The following is a 19,926-nucleotide window of genomic DNA, read 5'->3' as shown; positions in this document are numbered from 1 at the left end:
TGCAATAAAAATATGTTTTTTTGTTTTTGTTTTTTTTTTTAAAGACTTTTTTTGGCACTAGAGGCCTTTATTTTTGAAAGTAGGCAGACAGGAAGGAGGGGTAAAGAGAGGGGGAGACATTCGACAAAGGTTGCTGGCTCCAGGACTCGAACCCGGGACGGCAGCTTCAAGGACTATAGCCTCTATATGTGGTCGCTCGCTTAACCCCTACACCACCAGCGCCGCACCCAAAAAAAAAAGTTATTTTGAAAGAGAAAAATTAATAATGTTTAGTTATTCTTGAGTTATGCATCCATAATCACCTACATTGCTTCTTTACTCAGAGGTTTCTTCACTCGTTTACCTGATTATTAGTAAAAAATATTTAAATAAATAGTAAAGGTGTTTCTTTAACTAGGAGGAGGAGTGAATGCTGCAAGTCACTGACTGGATGCAATCTGCTGGGTTTCCTTAGACAGAAAAACTTTTTATCCAATTTGAATAAATAACTGAATCTGACTGAACTGTTCAATGATTACGATTAATTGTTATGTATGAACCTGACTGTTGTGAAGAACCTTGAGACGACATGTGTTGTGAATTGGTGCTATAGAAATAAACTGAATTGAATTGAAATTAACTACTCTTTTATGTCATACACATGTAAGTATGTAAGGACATATGTGAAACATGATAAACATGTCGGGATGAAATGTTAAGCACATAGGTATAAAAAGGAAGTACCAAATGTTGAAGGGGAGAACCGGTCCTGAGCCCGTTCAAATACAAACAGTGTCTTCAGTTGAGGACCATTTAATGTATGTTTAAAACAACAGGAACCAACTGGAGGCAGAAACACAGTAAATTTATTGCCATTTTTTTTTTAAAGTATCTTAGTTTTATCTAGTTTTAATAGACCAAACGAGCGGTTGTTGGTTTGTGCAAGTCTGCTTTTTAGTCGCTGAATGTTTGTTGTCTTATTTACAATTAAATTAAAGTGAAAGCAAAAGGCATGGTTAATGAAGAAAAAATTATTTGTGTTGAATCTAAAATGTTTCCATCTGCTTTAATCACCTGTGCTGTCTGGCCAGCTGTGGTCGCGGGCCAAACAAAATCCTTCCAAGGGCCTGAAATGGCCCCCGGGCCACACTGCAAACACCACTGCTGTGTTTGGCTCAGGATTTTATTTTTTAGTTTCTGGATGAAGTTAAATCAGCTTAATTTTAAAATCAATATCTACTGTTTGACTTGTCCGATCTTTGCTGAATTATACACTGAATACATATTTTTTAAAGCACAGTTTTCTGATCGAAAACATACATTTTGCTGTTTTAATGCTGTGTTTGACATCTAAACCAGACCTGAGAATGAGAAGATCTAGAAACCAGAAGGTTCTCTGTATTCTGTTACATGACGTTTATCTAATCAATACTTTGGATCAACATTCATGTTGTGATGGAGCAAATAAAGGTGAGGAGTTTTATCTTTTAGATCAGAGGAACATTTGTTGTTTTTGTTTTACATACATAAAGATAATATAAAATGTTTTATTGCTTCTGAACATTTTTGGTGTTTCCAGGCAAGACCTTTTTGTTTCTACACACAAAGATCAATTCAGCTTTGTTCTGTAGGCTGTTTTTAACACTGATTAACAAGTTAGACCTCTGGCCTACGACAGCTCTTCCAGCAGCCTAAATAAAGATGCAAAATAAAACCAAATTATCTCATGAAAGGGATGTTGAACCAGTTATATTTATGAACACACTCATACCTTCACATATGTCCCAACAGTCCAATCAGCTTATTGTTAAAACTGGTCCATACCAGCTGTACTGAATAAAACAATAAAACAGTTTTACAAATAAAATAAGTTTTTAAATAAATCCTGATTAAAATAAGTGGTTCCCATTTATAACTTAAACTTGTGTTTTGTACAAATATTGTAAATTTTTGATAACTTGTTTTCCGACAGCAGAAACAATACAACGAAGCAGGATTTATTCATTCAGATTAGGCACATGAAACAGCCATGACCTCTGAAAAATAAGCAGCAGCCTCCCAATCAGAGGTCAAACCAGCTGAACTCAAGAAAACCCAGTAAAAGAAACTTGTCACCAACTACACCAGGATGGTGTTTCGTCTTAGTGAACATGTTCTTCAACTTGTAAAGAACATGCAAGAAGGCTCCTTCAAAGTAGGTTTTGCATACTTTTTCAATGATAAAAAAAATCCACTTTGAAACAGGAAAAGTTAACGTTAAATCTCTGAACTACGTTGTGTTTAAACATCACACTTATTTTCATCGTCCACTTATTATAGGGAGATTTTTAACAAGTAATTCAGTTTCTACAGCACAAAAAGACACAATTTACTTTATTTAACACAAGAGGCCTTGCATCTGATTCACAGTGAAAATACATAAGTTGTAATTTTGAAAATGTTAAGAACAGAAATCTTAAAAGTGATATTTTCAGCCACCGAAGTAAAACATAGAGGATAGCTTGTAGATTAGGAGTTTTACAAAAAAGACATTATACATATTTTTATTTTTGCAAAAATAAATCCACTTTAGGGCAGAAAAAATATTTAACACTTAACAGCAATAAAATGGGCTGTGCTTGATTTATGAATGCAGATAATGCATGAAACAACGTGACCTTCAAACAACGTCCAGGCGACTCACGAGACACACCACGAGCTTTACTGAGGAAAATTTACATGAAAAAAAAACCCATATAAAACAGAACAAAATTAAATGTACAGTTATTTAGCTGCAGTGTTTAAACACCATAACTGTTTATGAGAATGATTTTAAAAAGGACAAAATGCAACGTAGAGAAGAACCGACAACGTGACCACTGAACAAAATACTGCTGCCTCAAAGGGATACAAAAGTTAATGTAGATCATAAACAGGTTATATTAAAATAAAGTGTTTATTAACTTTGATAAATAACATGTTATATAATGGTATTAAAAACGGGAAAAAAAAGCCTTGTTTAAACACCAGACTTGTTGTTGATGAGTATATTGTTATGAAGCAGCAGATACCAGATAATAGAGCAGAATTCACAGCATTTATAAATGCAGACAAAGAACACGAACAAAGTACCGTCAGCTCGCAATGAAACGGTACAAACCAGTTCATTAGACACTTAAACACAGACTAAAACATTTTCCTGGCTTTGATCATATATATACAGTGCAAACATTTCACAAGAAAGCACAAAATTAGTGCTGATAATTTTGAAGTGAAGAAGAATTGGAGCTGAGGTTGAGCGTGATGTTTTGCTAAAGGTAGAAGGCGACAGATGTGAGATGGATGCCAGGTCTCTCAAGTTGTTCTCGACGCTCGTATACATTCATCTGTTGTTTGATGTATTCACTCGTTCCGGTGCCAGGGAATCAGTGCCTGCTGGGATTGCAGGGGGGTCGTGATGGAGCCGGTGGTGCTGGCAGTGGTGTGTATGTCACGAGGAAGACTTCTCTGTTAGACGACGGTTACTCATCGACTATCTTATGTGAAATTGAAGATGATCTCCTTTAAAGACGTTACGCTTTACACGCAATGACATTGCTGTGGAGATGTATCCAGATCCTTGAAATGCAGCCCCAGTTAGATGCTGTTGGTGTCTGTTAGAGTGTGTGTGTGCGGCTACCTCTCAGACTTTGTGGAAACTTTTGGACCGGTGCCCGGTGGTGTCATGGAAACGCTTGAATTGCTCAGAATGATTCATGTCGGCTCGGTCTAACCCTCCCCCAGCACACTCTCTGCATTCAGCAGCAACTTTAGCCCTTCTTCCATTTTTTCCTCTCCTCTCATCCTTGCCATTCATCAAATTGCACTATTAGTCATATATTTTATTAAAATGGATTCATTATATGGGTGTCAAAGAATATCATTTCTTCCGAGTCCTTTCTCTCCCACTAAGAAAGAGTTAATGTTTCTTCTAAACTCAGGGGCCAAAAGGAGCTTAGGCATTTACTACTTGAACAAGACAATCTTGTCGTTTTCTTCCTTTGGCATCTGAAAAATCTGAAACATATCCAAGATCCGATCGCTGGCAAATGTGACTGACGCAGTCAATCACCGTAGAGGAGAAAGATAGAAGAACATGGCCGGTAAAACACCTGCATCTTTTCTTTTCTCCATCAACAACAAAAATAAATTCAAATTAAACTAAACAATTTTAGTGAATCCAGCAATTTCTGGAACAACAGTGCTGGCCAAAGTTAAGAATATTCTACATTACCACTTAAAAATGTATTTAACAAATGAAAAACATTTGAAAAGCTTGTATAAAAGGATCTAATATTCATTCGTTTGATTGGACCAAAAAGCATCTGCAAAAAAAAGATAAAAACTAAAGGTTTTTTATTTATTGTTACTAACATGTGGACAGCTAGTAATTTAAACTAGCTTTGTCTATTTAAAATCAGCTCAACGTTCTCAACTGTCAGTGTATATTTGGTAAGTGAATTTTCTCATTAGAAAACCATAAAAGAAAACAGGTTATTTGATCTTTCATTTACAAATATAATGTAATAAATAGAAATATGAGCCTTTTTTGTGTGTAAAAAAATAAATGGACAGGCATTTTTATTTGGTTTGATTTTTCATGTTCAAAGTAATAAAAACATAAAAGTAAATATTATTAGCCCATGCTGTCATATTCTGACACCCTGTTTACGCTTCATCTGGTGATGTCATTGCCCATATATGAATGGTGTGTTTTCAGCATCAGGCTCACAAACAAAGAGACATTTTTATACTCATCTAACTAAAACCTGATCACAGTTTTTATTTCTCTGGTGTTAAAAAATCAAACTTTAATGCGTACAGAGGAGACAGCGCCACTGCTTTCAAATTACAAAACAGCATGCACAAACCAAACCGCCAAAACGTGGAACTAACAAATAATTTCAGAAACGGATTAAAAGTCAGAAACCCTTGAGAGGATTTCTAGTAGAACAGACGGATATCACGGTATTGTTCCTGGAGGTGAAGAAGTCCTAAACCTATTGGTTATTTCTTATTGGAGCCATAGAAAAACTCATGCAGAACTGAGTGTTGCTGTTATTTATAGCATCACTTATGAATGCTTTTAACCAAACTCTGTCATAGAATACAGTGATCTAGAAAAGTTATAAGGATTCTCCATGAGGAATCCTTGATGCTATCCAGGAATGTTGGCCCTTAATAGAAAATTAAATAAAAAAAATGTTTTATGGAAGATAAAAAGAAAAGGGAGCTTCATTTTCTCCAGATCAAATTAAATCCAACTGATCAAGTTATAAAAACCCATATGTATCTGTTTTATTACAACAAATAAAAAGGCGGGATAGAACAAAAAAAGAAAAGGAGAATTTCTACTGGTTACTCCTGGGTTTTAAAGGTCCAAAACCTAAAGGTTTCTGCTTTTTGGAAAAGAAATCCACCGTCTACTCGGCTAATGTCTTACAGGCAGTTACTGGCTTTCTGTTTTCTGCTGACCTTTGTCAGTTTATCACCTGCCAATGAACCAGTTAATTAAAAAACTCAGTGAAAATGTTAAATAATTTCAATGACCTTTTAAACTTGTCAGTTTGACATCATTTCAGACAGAAAAAAGAACTGCTGTTCTTAAACTAGCCACCAGTCTTAGTCAATATACTGTCAGGATTAAATGTTGAGGTTTTAAATCCTGGAAGCCTGGAATCTATATTATTGGTTATACATTACAGGATATAAAGACCAGTTTGTCTTGTTTTTTTTACAGAGTTTTTGTATGAATTCATCCTGGATAAATACAGTACACTGAAGTGAATTGTATTCTTAAGGGCATTACTATTATATTTAAAAAACCCAACACCAACAGCCTCTGCTCCAACGCTTCAACATATAAAGTCCCATAATCCTTTAGAAAACACTTTAATAAAACTACGCAAGGCTGATGTTCAGGAACCTCCTTATAAAGCATCCAGTGGGTCCTAAAAGTGTCAGTTCATGCAACACACAGTGGTGTAAATTCTTCCTAAGAGAAGCTGGAGTTTCTTGTTTTTTAATCTAAAATGACAAACAAAATACGAAACTACTATATAACTCGGAATAGTTCAGAATATTTAGGAACTGTTGATTAATAAATGAGGCGGCATGGCATGGTGGTTAGCACTGTTGCCTTGCTGCAAGAAGGTTCAGGATTTGTTTCCAGGCTATGGCTCTTTCTGCATGTTCTCCCTGAACATATGTGGGTTCTCTCCAGGTGCTTTGCCTTCCACCCACAGTCCAAAAACATGACCGTTAGTTTAACTGGTCTCTGTAAATTGGTTGTTTGTTCTGTGTGTCTCAGTGTTGCCCTGTGATGGACTTCTAACCAGTGCAGGGTGGAGAAAAGCACCTGCCCCCCTGCAACCCCACAAGGATAAGCTGGTTTAGGCGATGAAGGAGGAGTATTAAATTTGGAAATTCAGGTTGTCCTTTGATTTTATTAAACAGCTCTGACTTGTACCAGTATTTTACCAACTAATCCTTCTATCTCATCAATACCGACCACAATTAACATTACCAAATTAATGTCCCAAATTCCTAAAGCCCCGTATTTCAGTATGAGTGTTTTCTTGGCCCGGTATAAGAAGATACGATGCCACAGGAAAATTATGCTGCAATCTTGTCTTAATTGGTGATTGACACTCAACATAAACTAGGGATGCTCTACCCCTGCGAGTGCTTTGGTAGAGAATCGGTGAAAAGGTGCAGTGTAGAGGATTGCGTTTCGATCTTCAGTTTTCGCTTCCTTGCATCAGTAAATCTTTGTTTTTGCAGGGTCATTTCTGTTTCTTATATATACTCTTTGTTAGAAAGGAGGCAAAGATTAGCACTGCTAAGGAGGCAGAGCGTGGGTAAGGCATCTGTCACAAAAAACAATGAGGTAAAGAATGGTGGTGGCAATAAAACCAGCTAACCAGCACTAACCAGCTAACTATACATTAGGACAATTGGGACAACAAGATGCTGTAAATGGGGAGGGCAGCCTGAACACTTCGTTGATCCCGATACACACACACTATTCAGAGTCAGAGCTTTACAGATACAAATCACACTATTCAAAGGAAAGACAGGAATTCATGTTTCACAAATGTCAATCTTCTCACTTTTGGACCCTAATAGCACACATTTTTTAATATGCCAGCATACACAGCAAGACAAGGAAGCAGTGTGTCAGGTTTATGGGGAGGGTCTATTTGGGCTTCCCTTTGGAAATACTAATTATATAGAATCAAGTCGTCTTTGGAGCCCTATGCTGCCCTTTTTCTTACAAAGGGGTTTTGATTTATTTTTTAAAATGTTTCGGTTGATAGAAATTGTCAAAGTAGCATCCAGTTTGAATTGGAAAATAGATTGTTTTTCCAGCAATAATCTTTGCAGGATCTCCATATAAACTTTTTAAAGCTTTGGGTAACAAGGTTTCCAAGAACAGACCTAATTTCCATCTCATTCAGATAAGTGACTGTAAACAGAAATCTACTCAGTAAAACCTACATTTGACATATCATTCAGCATCAGTATTATTGTGAAATATACTGCTAGAATTTGGAAAAAGGTCAAAACTTGAAAAAATCCAGAGTTAATATGGTCTGTTAGGAAGCGGTGTCATGATATCTAATAGCCCAGCTGAGCTTCCTGTTTCCTGTTAGCGCTCAGCTTGTAATGGAGCTGATTTGTGTTTCCTCTGTCTCTCCGCACTGTGGATTAGCAGGGATTTGGTCCTCCTGGCTCACCGACTTCTCTATGGGCTTTATAGAGCAGAGTGGCTTGAATAAAGCCCCCTCCTCCACGTTCAGTATCTCTGCAGTCCGCGTGCTGACCGAGTGGTCGACTTCGGCTATTTGTTACCCATCAGTGAGCCTCTTTGGGCTGGTTGTCTGGGGAGAATGTCATTTGGGGTTCTTCAGAGTTCTGTAAAGGTTAGCAGAGAAAATGCCAACCACTAAAATTTGGCTGAGATATTGGGGAGTCTCATTTTTTCCTTTTGAGATTTAGAGGCTTTCCCCTAAATTCCCAAAGTCGCGCAGGTCAAACATTTCTACTGACGGAGATCATTAAGCTGTAATGGCCTCATGGTTGGAATTAGCTGTAATATCTGGTTATACACCCGTATAGATCTTCATGTTTCAGTAGATATTGTACCCACAACTTGTTGCAACAATTCAGCTATTACAGCATTCATTAGTAGATCTGTTTTATTCTAAATTAAACTGAAGGATGTTGCATTAAATCTAAGCCTAGTGTAAGTGTAGTAAATTGGTTTTACCCTTAAAGACCAGAGTGACTTCCTATATCTTAGATGTTTTTGGGAACACCGCCAACTTCCAAAACATTTCATTGAAGACCACAGCAACTATGAAGGAAACATAAGTTCCACTTTGTGGTGACTTCTCTGGCAGAGGTGCCCACATACCTGCGATGTTCCTGAAAGCAATTTCAGTTTCCTTAAGAAATAATTACTCAGACGTTTTGTAAGAACTGGTTTCTATAAGTTTTAAATCTGTGTTTTTGAGGTGGTTTCTCCCCTCAAAATAGATTCTGGTTTCAGGTCAACTTGACTAATATGAAAGCAAATGTATCTATTTTAGAAACCAAAATGCATTGATTTTAAGGGAAAGGGTTCATTAATAATCTGTGTTTATTTTAGGAGGCTGGCAGCTCTTGATGAAGTCCAGTTTAATACTCCTCGTCTGAATCAGGTTTAATCAACCTGAGAGATCGATCATATTCTCACCGTATGACAAGCTTGACCAAAATCCCCACAGCTTCACGGTGTTTACAACAGTTTACGCACCAAACGTGTACAACATCATCTAACTGCTTTTATCTGAAGCTGCTAAATCAAATAACCTTTTAATTGTTACAGTTGGAGTAATGTAATCTGTAATATTTAGTCATACATCAAGACATTAAATGTAATTGTAGTTTTCAGGTGTTAATTTGTACTCTTTGTTTTAATGTTGAGTTTTTAAACTTTTATATTTTTCATAGAGTAATGAGTATTAAAATATGTCTAAATATGTCATCCTTGTAAGTGAGCAAAAGTGGCAGCCTTGTTTTAGCCAGATGACCACCAGTGCTCAGCAACAGGTGGAGGAGGGGCAGCGCTGAGTTACTCTATGCTCCAGACAGACAGAAAACTCTGCTCACTCCAGCACTTTCTCTGGCCTTTAATTTAACTGTAAAACCCGAATGACAGAAAGTTGTTGTTCTTAAACAGTTCTGAAAGCTCGGTAAACCTGGACCCTGGTTTCTGTTCTGGGGACTAAAATATTTAAGGGAACTCTGCAACTTAAGTAAGATAAATGCTCAGTTAATATCAACCGAGTGTAAGTTGATTTTCCATATATTTTTTTATTTAATGTCTACAGAGGAAAATAATTAAACATTTTTAATTAGTTTTCTATTTCTGCAGACATGAAAGTACTTGGATGTTCTGAGAAATGTAAAATTCATTTATGGGTCATAATTCAGGTTTTCAATTATTTTTTTAAAGGGTCTCTGAAAACTAATATTCCACTTTAAAATTATTCATGTGCTTTGTATTGATTTTTTAAAATAATCTGTGGACTCCACTGATTTTTTTTCCCCCATCAAGTAATAGATTTTGTAGGTAATAATCCTTCTCCAAACTCCGAAAATATTTATGTATTTTATAAAATACTTTGTGTTGTCAGAGGATGTGATTTTCTGGTGGACCCTTCCCGTGCAGCTTCGGCTCCGACCCCTCTCCTCTTTCTAATGCTGTTCTTTCTTCAATGGCCAAATTAAAATACCGAGCATTTTTATTTGTGTGCTCGGCCGGAGGAGAGGATGGACCCTGAGAATTCACCGTGTTGGGAATGAAGCACAGAAACATCTATTTCTTTTAAAAATCTTGATTTAAAAATATTTTAATAAAATTCAATGGCTCATTTTGTAGCAGAGTCCCTCTTTTTTTTTCTGGCAACACTGGGAGAGGCTGGGGACTCGTTGTTATTGTGTGTTTAATAGCTATTTATGTTCATAGTACAGTATCTTTAGTAAATAATGTACATTTGCAGATTTATTGGATGTTTATCTTCCCTAAATAAAAAAACAATACAAACAAATATATTTAAATGAGAAATATAAGTGAAGTAAAACAAATGAAATCTAATTTTACGGCTGTAATTATTTTCCTGATCTAGAAATCAGTGTGAGCTGACAGGATTTAAAAACAGCCTGATCTCGTATCTGTTACTGCTTCCAAGACCAGCAAAAAAAAAAAGAAATAAAAACAAAAAAAAACATACGGACGTAATTTTTATTGTCCTTCAGAAATCCCAACCGGATAGTTTCTAGTGCATCTTCAGACGACGTGTTCATGTGTGTAGTTTCCCATGGGTGTTTTCACTGCCTGCACATGTGTATGTACTCCAGGTATCTTTACACATAAATGAAGTGCTGCTCGCTGTTTTGCGATGGGGTATTTTTATTTAAGGCAGCTGTGCCAGAAGGGATGAAACTCCTGCCAGAGCATCTCCCACCCCCTCGTGGTTCTGCTTCACAGTCCCAGAACTAGAGCTGGATGAAGGCCTCCATTTTCCACGTAAACACTTTTCTTTATTGTAAGATGTTTTATTGAAAGTCATTTTAGTCTCATTAGTTTTTTTTGTTTTTGTTTCATTTGTTGAACAAATTTGCAACCTTCATGTCTAATGTCTAGGGTTAGGGTTAATCTTGAGCTCACATTTCCACTGAACATTTTCTGGTTAGATATTTCAGGTTGACATATCTGGTTTAGGTATTTTTTAATCTTAACATGATTTATTTCATAAAAATAATGAGCAGATTTATAAAGATATTGTAAACTAGCTGATTTTTCACTTCAGCAGCTTCAGCTTGTGAAGTTTTGTGGTTTAATGACAACTGTTGGGAGACTTCAGGCTGGCGTTTTCGGTAAACGTATGAAGACTCTGCCTGCGTCCCGTGTGGTGTGTGAGCTTGTCTGTGAATGGACGAGTTTCAGTAGGGTATAAATATAAATACATAAAATATTCTACATATTTACATGTGTGTGAGCGAGAGAGCGCACATCTGTGGCAGTAATTTCCTGTACTTTGTGTGTGTGGGGGTGTCTTTGTATATGTGCCAAACTGGTCCAGCTGGCATCGGTTGTAGCTGAATCTGAGGCCTGTGTTTTGGACACACACACTCTCTCTCTCTCTCTCTCTCTCTCTCTCTCACACACACACACGGTCGACCACATTCCTGTTCTATACGCCTGTAATTATCAACCTCTTCTGCATCGACTACCACGTTGGCATGCATTCAGCGCTGGTCTATACACGCCTGATTCCAGCCCTGCAACACGCTTCATCCATTTCATCCGCACCGACAGCAGAACGTAATTACACACTAACTGCGGTTTGATATTTAGACTGGCTGCAGATTTAAGGTTTTTTATCCAAAAAAGAAAGTCTGCGTGGTAAAAATAGTAATCGTCCCACAGCTCAGAGAGGAGGGGAAGCCTGTTCAGGAGCTGGAGAGGAAATTAGCTTTGTTGTCTACGCACAACGGCAGCCGGTGCGTTTCCAGAATTCATCAGACTCCTTTTTCACAGCGAGACCCATTGAGTTTGGGTTTAAAAATAAAGGTTCTTATGTGCTTATCAATCCCTGGCTTGCAGTTAAAGGTTCTGGACATCTGATTTTAATCACACCAAAGATGTTGGGTGAAGTCTGTCAGATTGATGAAACATGGATCAGATGAACGCAGACCTGAAAGGAGAGACGTCTGAAACCCAAAAGCAACTCGAAGCTTCGAGATTACATGAGGGAAACTGAAAGGTGTACATTCCCTGTTGTTATATTTTAATGTAAATATGTTTTTATGTATCATCCCTGTAAAACAGACTTGATTAGAGTTCAATTTAACTGTGATGAACGGGTCTCTTTCCGCCCATTGAATGCTGGGAAAGACTCCAGCCTCTGGTTACTTGGGGAAAAGCAACAAAAGAAACACACTGGAGGAAAAAACATGGAAATGTGAAAACAGTTTTTCCTTGCTGGAATACATTTAGAATATTATAACCACTAATTTAGTGTATTTTATTGGGATTTTATGTGATAGATCAACACAAAGTAGTGTTCAGTGATGTATTTGTACTGAAATTATGGATGTTTTTTACAAGACGGAGGAGTTAAAGTATGTTGGTGTCTTGTTCACGAGTGATGGAGGCATGCAGAGAGGTGGATTGAAGCTTCTGCTGTAATGCTCTGGTCTGTTGTGGCAATAAAAGAGCTGAAGCAAAAAACTAAGTTCTTTATTTACTGGTCCGTCTACGTAGAACGGGGCCGGGTGTTGGTGTTAAGAGGGTTTTCTTCCTGGACATTGATCTCTGATCTCTGGAATATATGGATATTATAGAGTTGAACCAAAAACACAGTTTTTTTATTCATCTTTTGTTACTGTGTTGTTGCTGTTGTAAACTGTAAAACAGCTCTAATACTTTTCATCGGTTGAAGTTTTAAAGCATCTGAAGCTGATCCATGACTGGAGTAAAGAAAACATTCGACTCAGTTTCAGTTATTATTCGAGGGTCGGCTGTTTTCTGGATTTGGTTTGTGACGAGTGACGGTTGCTTAGCGGGCGCACTAATGAGTCTCTAAAGACAAACACTCGTCCAGTGAGGCTCATAGAAGAAAAAATAACAATATTCTGAATACAAAAGGCTTCATAGTTGAGGCGGTGTTATATATAGTTCCCAGTTTATTCAACATATATTGCAGAGGAGATCAACTCTTCCAACATGGTGTTATAGTTTGTGTTTGGCTGAATTTATAAAAAAAAATGAAATCTGTAGCTAAAAGAAAGCAGAAAATCAAAACGTTTGTTTCTTGTGATTCTCTTTGATTTCTGTATGGATCGATGCGTTTCATCCAGAACAGAGGTCCGTTTCACTCAGCTGGGAGATCAGAGAACAGGAAAATAGACCAGAACTAGCTTTGACCGTTTTCCACACAAATATATTAATAACTTCTCAAAGCTACTGTGAATGGATTCTCCTTTTATTCTTTTATTTCTTTCTTTCATTTTTAAAAATCAAACTGATCTGTGTTGGACAAGTAAACCCATCTATATTCAGACTGCTTCATTGTTCATTATTAAATGGCACTTCAGCTTTAATTACTGAAACATATTACCTATATGTTCCAGAGAAATTAACTTTCTGTTTCACAAAGTCTCAGATAACTGTAACTTCAAGGAAAGTAACTTCTATAAAATGAAGCTGGAAGGTACCGGGTAAATTCTATAAAGTACCAAGTCAGAAGTCACCTCATAAAACAGTTCTCTCTTCAGACGCACCCAAGAAGTCCCACAAACAAACCTATTAGTGTTTGCAATGTAATCTGTAATTTAGGAAAGGTCCTTTCAAGATTTGGGAATTAACCTGTAAGTTTTGTTGTAAAATGGGGAGTTTTATTCTCTTTCCTCCCTGTGTACCACCGGGTCCGTTTCTCTCCATTTCCGAGACCCAACCAGTAAAACCAGCAAAGTATTTACCTTGTGAAATAATGAGAAATGGTTAAGTATAAAATCAAGATTTAATGCCAAAATCATCAATGTTCAGAGTATACAATTGAACAGATACAGAGTGACATTCACCTTCGGTACCAGGCCCCCCTCAGCCCATCTTAGGGATGAACCGAGACGAGCAAAGAATGGAGAGTGAGTCCTGCTTTTATCTAAGCCTGTTCTTAAACCTCCTAAAGGGTTTCATCCTCTTGTATCAGTTTATCTTTGACTATGTGTTGCATCTTATGTGATATCAACATGTGTTATGTTGTATAAGCTGTAGCAGTGAGCGGTGCAGCAGATAAGCAACAAGGGCAGATATATTTATTTAAGGCAGCAAAGAGATGATTAGAAAAGGCCACAGAATCAAACATCCATAACAATCCCCCTGTTCAGGTGGGAAAAACCCACCTCACATCAATCAATGTGTCTGGTGCATATGGACCTAAACTAGAATATGGGAGGCAGTTCCTTCTGGCCGTCGCATAACTCCGGCCCCCAAACGGAGTACCAGCTCTCTGGTAACTGTCTGCAGCCCTCGGTGTGTGGACCCCCTCTGTTTCCCATAGAACAGACCTGTGCTGATGTGCGTCTGAAATTTAAATGATTAAAACATCGCGAATAGATAATAAGGCCCTGTTAAAAAATTTAAAACAACAAAAATAATAAAAAGCTAGAAGCACAGCGGAAATGAGCAGCACTGTGTATCATTATATTGTAGACCCTGTTCAATTATCTATTGTAGTCGTCTGGTCCGGTCCCCCTCCAGGCCGCAGGAAAAGGTTGGTCATCCTCCTGGTGTGGCATCCTTGGCTCCCCATTCCTGGTTGGCCTTGGGCAAAGCCTGGTGTTGCATCCTCGGTTTATGGCTGTGATTTAATTTTGTTCCCATTTTCAGGCTGGCTCTGAACAATGTGTTTCGTCCTCCTCTTCATAGCACAGTATCATAATTTCTCCAACACTTTGGTTTTATGTTCTTCCTCAGGTGCTTTCTGATTTCTCTGAGGTTTCCTTCGGAGGACGTCTCTCCCTTCCTGCTATATGATCTGCTGACCTTAGTCTTGCCCTCATCCAGAGTTTGTTTCTCCTGTTGGTTTTTTGGTTGGAGCCTCCTGTGTTTTATGAGACAAAAACTTCACAGCAGATTAAAATCGTTGAACATGTCAGTTGTTTTCTCTGTGAATCCAGACTGGGTTCACACCCCGACTGAAGAGAGGAGGTGAAAGGTCAGGGTATGGTTCTTCCTGTCAGCAGCTGATGGGGAGTTAAACCCATGAGCTCAGTGGGTGATCATCTGATGTAAAACATCACCAAGGGCAGCGCATCCAGACACTTCATTTTTTGATTGTGTGATTATCTCTCTCAGCCGACCTGGTGAAAGTGTCAAGCACATCTCTACATCCTTTGACTCTGTTGTCAGTACGCATAAAATCAATAACAATGTCCTTTAGGGCTTGTTGGGAAACAGGAAATGCTCCAATACCTGTTTTCATGAGAATCTTATATGTAGATAATATAATAGTCATCTATAGTATTTATATCATTTACCATGAAGGTGTCCAGTGTTTTGGACAACCTACTTTTCAAGCGCGTTGATAATTTGATTATATTCAGTTTTCAATTCAATTCAATTTAGTTTATTTATATAGCGCCAATTCACAACACATGTCGTCTCAAGGTTCTTCACTAAAGTCAGGTTCATACATTCCAATTAATCGTAATCATTGAACAGTTCAGTCAGATTCAGATTCTGTCTAAGGAAACCCAGCAGATTGCATCCAGTCAGTGACTTGCAGCATTCACTCCTCCTGGATGAGCATGTAGAGACAGTGGACAGTCACTGGTGTTGACTTTGCAGCAATCCCTCATACTGAGCATGCATGTAGCAACAGTGGAGAGGAAAAACTCCCTTTTAACAGGAAGAAACCTCCAGCAGAACCAGAACCAGGCTCAGTATGAGCGGCCATCTGCCACGACCGACTGGAGGTTAGAGAGAACAGAGCAGAGACACAAAAAGATCACAGAAGCACTGATCCAGGAGTACTTTCTATGGGAAGGAAAAGTAAATGTTAATGGATGGAGCTCCTTTAGTCGTTTCATCTAGAAAGAAAGAACAGATAAACTCTGATCCAGTTTTCAAGGTTAGAGTCTGAAAGAGAGCACATAGAGTTAGTTACAGTTAAGCTCAGTCAATCGCCATGTCTAGGAGAGAGAAAGGGTTAAACACTAAAAGACAGGACCATGTGCATCATCTGTAGAAGGTGAGCATTAAGTTGTTGCCAGCAGAAGCTTGGATGATGCTTCTCTCCAGAAAGGTGTCACAGGTAGACACAGAGCCAGGCCAGGTGTAGCTTCTAGGAAGAGAAAAGAGAGAACATAAAGTTAAAAGCTGAAATAACAGCAAATAATGCAAAATTGGAGAGTAGTGTGAGAATGTAGCGAAGAGGGTGAAAGTGGTCATTATGTCCTCCAGCAGCCTAAGCCTATAGCAGCATAACTACACAGATAGTTTCAGTTCAGATTATTTAGTTAAACGGCGCTTATTTACAACAATGTCGTCTCAAGGAACCCCACAAAGGGTCCCACTGATGGTCATTGTTATACTAAAAACCACAATGATTGGAATATCTCTCTCTGTCAGACCGATTATAACCATTGGAAAAGAGAAGGGGTCATACAGGTAGCAGAAATGGAGGGTGTGTTTACACCTCAACCATAACTGAGCCGGTTTAGGTTAAACCTGACTCCCCCTTACTCCATCTAACAGGGAGGGAGGAAGGCTCCCTACTATATTTAGGTAAATTATATCTACCTAAATTAGACCTTTAGGGTCCTTCCCCGTAACCTCTACCCCCAATACTAGATAAAAGTAATTTGCATATTCTGTACAACCTTAACCATACCATTATTTAGTTATTTATTCCTGTTAAATATTTGATCTCAGTAAACAGGCATTCTTTCCCCAATATATCCATTTCCATTTTTCCATCCTATGATTATTATTTCTTTTTGTTTCTTTCTGAAGTCTAAACATTGAAACATTGAAACATTGAAACAGAAATTTAGACAAACACTTAAGACACACAACACCTGCCAGCTTCAGCCTCCCCTCTTAAAAAAGATTGGGCGACCAAATCTTTTAACATCAAATTATTCAACCAGAACCCTATGGCAGAATGACAGGTTCTATTTGGTTCTGTTCCCATCCCAAAGAAAATTTAGATCCAATTTCACCTCAAGAAAATTCATAAGAAATGTAAGTTTTCATCCTCTGAAACTAAAACCCAGAAAATTGTTTCAACTTGTGAGCATCTGAACACATCTAGGGAACAAAGACATTAGAGAAAAACACTTGAAAAACAAAACTTGGTGCACTTTAAAACGTTCATTAGTTGTCTGAACACAACTATGAATCAAAACCTAAAACAAATAATGAGCTCACAGAAACTAAAACACACCATTGAACCTTTCACTCATACGGCTCACATCATTCATCTTTCATACCTTGGACCTTCATTCATTCCTGTCACACTCTTCTCAACCACACGTTTTCAACCCTCAAACACAATCTTTGGATTCCTATTGTTCCTGAACCCCAGAGATCTCATGTTCTAAGTAATAATGTGTCAATGGACCCATTTGTCAGGCTGGTCCCGGCCACTTTTTCAGGTCTTCTTCACCTGGGAGAAAAATAAATGTTTAGGGTAGGAAATATAGTGGGACGACTCTTCATCAACCTTTCCAGAGAAATCATGAGTATTGTGACCAGCAATGCCTGAAAATAAACAGTTTGATCATACAGTACAACAAATTAGCACGAACAAGAAATCACAAACTTGGGTAGTGAAATCAGCATTTTTCTTTCGCCATCTTCATTTCACAACACATAATCATATTTATACATTGTTATTTCTATTATTATTATATACAAAGAAGACAAAAATAAATGACATTACAGTCTTGCTGTGTACCAGCTTATTAAGGAGTAAAAGAAGATAAAAAGTAAATAGATTAGTTATAAACCGAATCATTTCGTTCAGAAAAAGGAAAGTATAGCCTACCTTTGTAGCACCTGGTGGTCTGGCACAAAAACTATGGATACTTGGCCTCTAGTCACCCTTTTGCAGCATCAAGTAGTGAAAGTTGGAAAATGTATTTGTACTTCTGCCTACCTCAATAAACCCATTTATGCATAAATAGGTATGTATAATCCACCAGGGATTTTATTGATTTTAATTCCATCAATTAAATCAGTTCTATCATTTATTGCAACTACCACTTATATGAACATGAACTCTGCATCTGTGTGTGTTGTCTTATTTTATGTCTTGGTGTTAAGTGTATGTGCCATGTAGTTGCTATGCTGGTGGTTGTGAGAGTGTGTTTGTGGGTCCTTGACAATGTTGTAGGTATTTCTGTGATTTTTTTATTTTTATTTTTTGATTCGTATTACTGCTGTTTATCTTCCTGTTCTGCAAGGACACTCTCAAAAATGAGATCTATCTATATTTTCTAATGCAGTAAGTCCTTATTATATTTAAGAGTGGGGTCACTAGTTTTTATTAATTGCTATTATTCTAATAATGCTAAGTGCTAATTTCATTGGTTCTAGTGCTTATTTTAATCTCTTTCCATACCTCAATTGGTTTCTTTTTATGTGTAGGATTCAAGAAGGGTCAGAATACTGTGTTCATTAAATTGTGAATGTAAGTATTAAATGTGAACCATAAATACCATTTTTAAAATCTGGTTCAATTACATTTAACTGTAACTGAGTCCTGTGGAAAAAACTCACTCCTCATCCGTTTGGAAGGCTCAATGAAATTGATGAACACAAAAATGAGGAGCATGTTAAGGGAAATACCCTGTAGTTTCCAGAAAGTAGCCCATTAATCTTAGGAAAGTACTGTGTAAGTTCCTGCAAGTAACCCGTAAGTTTCAGTGAGGGTCTCTTTGGTAAATTACGGGTAAAAATATCTGTTCTGGAAAGTTCCCTGCAAATTCCAGTAAATACCCTGTTTATTCTTTAAAGTATAAGTACAGGTAACTCATAATATAATCTGTTTCCCTGAAGTTACCTGAAAGTTTCTAAAAGAATCTACGAGTCCCAGAAAGTAAGCTGTAAGTTTTAGAAAAGTGTCCAGTTACTTCTGGAACACAATCTGTAAGTTCCAGGAAGATACTCTTCAAGTCCTGGGAACCGCTTTGTTCATGTAAATCCTGGGAAGTACCCTGTAAGTCCATAAACACACCAGTTAACAGCACAGTACCCTGTAAGGTCAGAGAGGTACCTCATAAGTCACGGACATTGAGGGCTGGATTTCAACAAGTGATAATTCCTCAGAATGTCCTCTGGTTTCATCTATGTTTGGTTCTATAAAAAATAAATTAGTAAGTGTATGAAACTTCATGCATATAAGTTTCACGTCTTTCTGCACAGCAGCAAGTAATGAATAACGTGTGAAAGACAGTAACTACAAACTCTGTTGTCTTTTTCTCATCTAGGTAAATCGGAGAGGAGTTCTTACTCGTACGGCAGGGAGTCCAACCCACACTGCCATCAGGTCAGTGTGACTTTAAATTGTTCTTTTATGAGCGCGCAGCGGGTGAGTCGCTGGGCTTTATGGCTGCTTTGCTGCGTGTGAAAGTGTCTCTTTTAAAGCAAAGACTGGGTATGATCGGGGTCTTGGTGATCCGTTTAACTGTTCTGTCAACCTCCTGAATAACGACAAACATTCTAAAATAAGTACGGTCCAGTTAAAGTCCAATTTGTCCCAGTTTCAAAAAATAGAATCTGAAGGAATCAAAGTCGGTTCATTTTAATTGATTCCAAATAATAAAGCTCATTTTCAAATGGTCACCCAGTTCATTCCAATTCAGTCTTTTCAATTAGGACCCAAATAAATCAATTTGTTACCTCGTTCCATCCAACTCATTCCAAGTAAGTCTAATTTTATAAAGATTTTGTCTAATTCATTGCAGTTTAATAAGGTGCAAATGAATCAAATATTTCTACTTCAGTCCATTTCAAAGCAATTCATTCTGGCTCAGTTTAAGCAGCTAAAGTCTAAATGAATCACAATTGGGTTCATGTAAAAATATCAAGGCAGTTTTCTTTAGTCAATTTCTAAAATATCATTAAATATTTTCTTGGAAAGAAACTTTTAATCTATTGCAATTCAGTTTGTTTCAGTTCTGCAAGGAGTGTAGATAAATTACAATATTAATACCAAATTCATTTCAATGCGTCCAGTTTTAACCAGCTGTAGCCTTTGCCTTTCAGATGCTTTTATATGCATTTAAAGTTGCTTCTTTCACCTGTTTATTAAAAGGGGTTGACAGACAGACACAGAGAGACAGACAGAAACAGACAGACAAACACAG

General features: G+C 37.5%; 1 protein-coding gene across 5 annotated transcripts in view; it reads left to right on the top strand.

Annotated features, from left to right (window-relative positions):
• LOC124872883 (transcription factor 4-like) overlaps positions 1 to 19,926 on the top strand; it is a 272,600-nt gene that overhangs the window by 114,807 nt on the left and 137,867 nt on the right. For all 5 annotated transcript variants that reach the window (XM_047373296.1, XM_047373299.1, XM_047373298.1 and 2 more), the window contains one exon: positions 19,048 to 19,106. In XM_047373296.1, coding sequence (XP_047229252.1) covers positions 19,048 to 19,106 — 59 coding nt within the window. The remainder of the gene's footprint in view (positions 1 to 19,047; positions 19,107 to 19,926) is intronic.

This window comes from Girardinichthys multiradiatus, chromosome 8, assembly GCF_021462225.1.
Source record: "Girardinichthys multiradiatus isolate DD_20200921_A chromosome 8, DD_fGirMul_XY1, whole genome shotgun sequence".
Lineage (NCBI taxonomy): Eukaryota > Metazoa > Chordata > Actinopteri > Cyprinodontiformes > Goodeidae > Girardinichthys > Girardinichthys multiradiatus.
Note: the sequence above shows the minus strand (reverse complement) of the source record. Positions and strands in the feature narration are given on the sequence as shown.